This window comes from Sinocyclocheilus rhinocerous, unplaced genomic scaffold (assembly GCF_001515625.1).
Source record: "Sinocyclocheilus rhinocerous isolate Xijiao unplaced genomic scaffold, SAMN03320098_v1.1 scaffold990, whole genome shotgun sequence".
Lineage (NCBI taxonomy): Eukaryota > Metazoa > Chordata > Actinopteri > Cypriniformes > Cyprinidae > Sinocyclocheilus > Sinocyclocheilus rhinocerous.
In genome coordinates, this window is record NW_015652301.1 from 75,800 (window position 1) to 82,054 (window position 6,255).

General features: G+C 34.9%; 1 protein-coding gene across 1 annotated transcript in view; it reads right to left on the reverse strand.

Moving 5' to 3' along the window:
* Positions 1-3,360: 3,360 nt before the first annotated feature.
* LOC107714567 (ankyrin repeat and BTB/POZ domain-containing protein 1) overlaps positions 3,361-6,255 on the reverse strand; it is a 14,205-nt gene continuing 11,310 nt past the window's right edge. Inside the window, exons 11-12 of the mRNA XM_016520439.1 lie at positions 5,267-5,467; positions 3,361-4,742 (exon numbers count right to left, since the gene is read on the reverse strand). Coding sequence (XP_016375925.1) covers positions 4,536-4,742; positions 5,267-5,467 — 408 coding nt within the window. The 3' untranslated portion in view covers positions 3,361-4,535. The remainder of the gene's footprint in view (positions 4,743-5,266; positions 5,468-6,255) is intronic.

Here is a 6,255-nt window from a genome sequence, read left to right on the forward strand (position 1 = left end):
AAATGCTACAAAAACGGCTTGATCTGAAAAGAGCTGTTTTTGACAGGGGAAACATTTTTTTGGTGTTTTTTACCCTACCATTGAAAATTTTTAACCAAACTATGTTACAGACTTTTCATTAAGACCCTAAAGAATCATATCAACTTGTGGAAAATGGGTATCCTATGACCCCTTTAAATAAACCACAAAATTCTCTGACCCCGCTTATATGAATCTATAATGACCCCCAAAAATATTTGAATAAATAAATAAATGTGTGTATTTAAAAATATTCATATTATATAATATCATTATATTTTATACATTTATATAATATATTAATCTAAATTAAACATGTACAATTATCTTTATATTAAACGATTAATTTATATGTAAAATATTGTCTAATAATATTATAAAACTTATGATGCCTGAGTAATAGCACATATTACCTTGTCTTCATCATCTAAATGTGCTTTTGGAGGTTTATTAGTCCTCTTGAACAAAACGCATCAAATTACATCAGCAGATCTGGCCGGAACTCAGCGAGTGCTGTGAAGTGGGAGTTGTTGTAGTGGTTCTGATCTGAGATCTGTGGGTGTAGGTTTGAACCATAGACTGTATAAAAACATGGACGTAGTGTCCGTGACGTCACCCATATGTTCCTGAAGAGCGTTTCTGAAGCTCAAAGTGGGCGGAGCCGGCCGTCGCCATCTTGGCAGCGCGTCACCGCGCGTCACTCCCGGATAATCAAAAATGGGCAAAAAGGCGGGATTGACTCCCTTTTGCAGCCAGCCTCTAGCGGCCAGTCGATGAATTACAGTTGAAGTCACTTCCGTGTTGGCTTCACGAGAGAGAGCGGGAGGTTGCCGCTTGGTTTGAACCGAGTGCTGAGTATCTTCACAGCTGCTTAATACAGATTGAAGGCGTGCCAGTGACTCAGGGATCACAAACACACACGGCTCTCAGGATAGATGTCAGAGAAACGTGATGCTGCTCTGACAGGCCTTCATCCCTCACTGGACGCGGTTGTCATGGTAATTCTGCCTCCTGTTGCCTGGAGAAACATGAAAACCCAGACTGAAGCCTCGCGCCGTTCATTGACAAGTTACGAAACTCCAGCAATTATTTAGTAAATTAGTTTGCAGAGGTTTCTAAGTTTTTCTAACCATGAAGGGACATTGCTCATTTAATACATTTCTATGTTCGTTCTCCCAAACATTTTGGGAGAAGATCGATAACGATGCTTCACATGTCGGCTATTCCCTGCAGTATTAAACGCATTAAAACAAATGCGTTAAAGGGGTCATAGGATGCCCATTTTCCACAAGTTGATATGATTCTTTGGGGTCTTAATGAAAAGTCTGTAACATAGTTTGAGTAAAATTTCTCAATGGTAGTGTAAAAAATACCTTTTTTACCCTGTCAAAAACAGAGCATTTCCCTTTAAATGTTAATGAGCTCTGCTGACCCCGCCCCTCTCTTCCGAGCTGCTCTGTTTACTTTAGCTGCATTCATCCTCATTCATCGTGAAACTTGCTAATTAGCACATTATTAGGACTGATGACAGCTCACTCAGGGCGGGTCTAAGGTAAGACACCAGTCCAGTCCAAGTAGATGCTACTGTCAATCAAACTATCATGGGAGGGGCCTCTGAGATCGGCTCGATTTGAGAAAGGGGAAAACATTTAACCAGATAAAAAAAAAACACTGGGTGGATTTTTATCATTATAGGGTGGTCGTGTACACACACTGCCAACACACATTTCAGTTCAAACAACTTGTAAAAGTGCATGCAGCATCCTATTTTAAAGACCCTTTTAAAGATGTTTTTTTATCTCCATGGGTTGATTACGCTGGAAATTCTGCCACAAGCAATTACTGATATGAACTAACTTTTGGGACGTTCAGACATTTATTAGTTGATATGATGATTTATAACATAAATGCGAGACGAAAACCCGATAAATGTGGAAAAGATCCAAGTAATCATGTAGCTTTGTCCTGCAGTGCCATTGCGAGGTTTTGAGTTTGACTGATACAGAGCGCCTCCTGCAGGTCTACATATAAATCAAAGATATATTTCCAAACCACACTGAATATTTGCGCTAATTAACAGAAACTTGGAAATAAAGAAATTTTGAGGATTTTGAGAAAAAAAATAAATAAATAATAAAATGACACAAAATGAAGAATTATAAAATACACTTGCTAGGTCGAAATGTAAACCAATTTGGAGTGTTGCTGTCAGGGAAAAAAACTACTAACATTCGTTAATTGGTTTTATTCGAAATATTTTCTACTTTTTACTCAAAATATGCTGACAATACAATTTGTAATAATGCATTTGTATTACATTAAAAACTATTGTATGTCCAAATGTAAACAAATGTTGCTGTTATTAAAGCAAAAGCAAAAAAAAAAAAAAAAAACATAGCCTACTAATATTCTAGGAAAGTTATTACTTTTTTCTCAATATATTTTCAACTTTTCTCTCAAAATATACTGATAATAACATTTGTAATAATGAATATGTATTAAAAACTATTGTTTGGTCAAAATGTAAACAAATTTGGCTTGAGTGTTGCTGTCAAGAAAAAAAAACAAATGTACTTTTTGTATTTTTTATTTTATTTTAACTTTTTTTCGTTCTTTTTAATATTTTCAACTTTTCACTCAAAATATACTGCTAATAACATTTATAGTAATAAATATTAAATAAAAAAATATATATATTTCTAGGTCCATAAACAAATTTGGCTCGAGTGTTGCTGTCATTAAAGCTAAAGAAAAACATTTACTTTTTTTTTTACTCAATAAATTTTCAACTTTTCACTCAAAATATGCTGACAATATATTTGATAATAAATTGGTTATAAATTAAAAACTGTATTTAGGTCCAAATGTAAACAAATATGGCTTCAACTTTTCACTCAAAATATACTGCTAATAACATTTATAGAAATAAATATTAAATTTAAAAAAATCTTTCTAGGTCCAAAAACAAATTGGGCCCGAGTGTTGCTGTCATTAAAGCAAAAGAAAAAAAACCACTAATATACTCTGAAGATGATTTTTTCCCCCCTCATATTTTAAACATTTTGCTCGAAATATACTGCTAATAAAATTTGTAATAATACATTTGTTTTAAATTGAAAAACATGTTTCTAGGTCAAAATGTAAACAAATTTGGCTCGAGTGTTGCTGTCATTAAAGCAAAAAAATAAAAAATAACATACTCCGAAATGTCTAATTCTAGTAGACATTTATATTAAATTTTAAGTAATGCAGAACAGAATGGCTTTTCCAGTGTTCTCAGACTTCTTCAAATGTAAATCAAACAGACCCACAAGTAATACGTACATTAAATAATATTTATGTACATCCCATTCAGTCAGAGTATCCCACAATAAATCATAGGAAAGGAAACTGCAGTGCCAACGCATCAGATATTTTATGACTTGGACACTCATGAAAGTTCATACACAAGTCTCATTTCAGATTTTCTCCTGAGCACCCAATTCACAAACATAAACATACACAAACTCATCAAGTGCTGCTGAGCAAATAAGTGCAGGATATGCTTTAAGTCCAGCATAAAATACAATAAATAAAATCAAAGCACTGCAGGAAAAACAAAAGCAGAAGTAAAAATGTATAGGTGGAGAAAGATTAAGTGCAGTCAGGTTTAGGAGCACATTTCCTGATTATATCGAGTAATTCTATGCAAATATTGCATGCGCATTAGCAGAAGTCTGCGGATGCAAAGCTGGAAAACGTCTATATCAGTGCTGGAAGATACATTCGTGAGTGGACGGAACGCACATTTAGAGGCATAAATAATCGTCCACTTGCTTGAACAAATGGTGAACTATCGCAAACACCAGAGAGAGAACGCAAGCGAAATCCTTTTGTAATTCATTCTTGGATCAAAAATGGATGACTGTATAATTGTCAGTCCTATCATGAAAACACCTCAAATTTGAACTCCTCAAAAAGACTATTATTCAATGCACACCTTTTCTTCCATGCATGTGAATGAATCGTTCTTTCCCAGATTAATCGCCTCATCCTATATTAATCATTGACTCGAATCATACTCAGGGATGTAACAGCTAAACCGTATTGTTTTGACTCTGTGTTCGCAACACTTCACAACTTAAAGTTTCCTATAAAGCTTGATAAATATTCTGCTACATCTGTCATGATGCATGTGGAAGGTTGAGCAGTGTATCACCAAGAACGCTAACATCAACTTGTTCTGACAAATAAGGCTCACTACCAGAGAAATAATCAAAATGTCAAGCTTTCGTCTCTCTTTTTGTTCATAAAAAAAGCAACAGAAACAGCTAAAGACAGGAAGCTTCACTGAATCACAACAGGCACATCTTGACTCGATATATGCATGTTTTTGGTTAGAATCGACCATATTAGTTTGTTACTGCTAATGTGGTGCTAGTTTGCTACGGATTAATTGTGCATGTAAAGCATTTCATAAGCATCTGATCAATCTGTCAGCATCCTGCTCTCTCCCGAGCTCAAGTTTCTTTTGTTTTTCAGCACTCCAGCCCGATGCTGGCCAGCAGGAGCTCCAGGGCGCTGAGTTTCTGGTTGGCCTCCTCGATGGCGCTGTACGTCTGAACGTTACTGGCGATGTGGAAACGGATCTCGTCTACCAGAGGGATGGAATCAGTTTCCTGCCTGGCGGCCACATTCCCAGCATCCTCTCTGATCATATCAGCAAACTCTGGCCTTTCCACCAACTGAAACAAACATGACTTCATTAATTCTTTAATTCATGTTAAAGTTAATATGGCATTCGCAACTTCTGTTATGTGACATATTTTTCAGTGAAACTGAACAGTCAGCAGGAAATAGGGAAGGGCTTCAGTTAGTTTGTTTGTTGTTTTTTTAGAACAATTTATATTTATATAAAAATAAAATATAATTTTTTTGCATTAAATCATTTCTATTCATATTAAAAACTATTTTAATACATTTATACTAAATAAATATACATTTATATTGATATAAAATTAAATATTTATTATTATATATTACAAAAATATTTTAGATTTACATTTATATGTATTAAAAATATTATTTTATTTAAATTTATATAAAATATTATTTTTATATTAGATAACTTTATTAAAAATAAAAACATTTTTATAATAATATTAAAATTAAAATGGGTGAGTGGGACATTATGAATGTAAATAAGATGAATTTTGATTATCAGCAGCATAAACATGAATGAAAACACAGCTGCAGTATTGTGATATACCCGCTCTATGATCTTGGCCATGTATTCAGTGCACTGGTCCTCCAGACGTGAGAGCCGGAACAGTTTGGCCGTCTTCCACATGTGCAGGACGTTCTCCTCATTGAGCAGCACAGCCAGAGTCCTGCCACACAGACGCTTGAGACCCGGCAACAGGTACATGTCGGCCACACACAGGACCTCATACACATTCTCATGAGAGAGCTGGAAGACAATCACAGAGGCTTCATTAGCACATCTGACGGATCGGTGCACTTATGAAGCTGTTGAACATGATAAAAATGACTGAGTGTCTATTTACACTAAGTGTAAATAGCCCATCTTGTTGGCAGAGGCTATTTACACTAGCTCCGCCCACCAGTGTCTGGTTGGCATAGACAACATAACAAAAGACTCACGTCATTCAACTGACTCAGTGGTGTGGGCCTAAAGCGCATGGCAGTATCTTTTGACACGATCGACCCGAGTTCGAATCCGCCTTTTGTCGAACTTATTCTTCTCTCTTTTCCCATCACATATCAGATCAGAAAGACATTTATTTTCAATAAAAATGAAGGAAATATTTAAAAAATGGAAATAAAGTGCCTCGCGGGTATTCCCTACATCTACCCGATAAACATTTTATTATTAAAGTGTTTATCGGGTAGGTTTAGGGGTAGGGATGGCTTTATTGTCCCAATATAAGGCAGCATCCATTTAATAATTTCAAGAAATATGATAATTTACTCTCAATATGTTATTACTGCATAATGTTTTATAATGTACTACAATACTGAGGTGGAAATATATGCCATTTTTGCACTTAGTATAAAAAGCATCTATTTTTTACTTATATATTTTCACTTAGTGTAAATAGCATATATCGCTGCTGCCTAAAAAATAATAAGACTTGCATTAAAAGGACGTTAAAAAGAGACTATATTACGACTGTTTAAAGGGATAGTTCACCCAAAAATGAAAATTCTGTCATTAATTTCTCACCCTCATGTCGT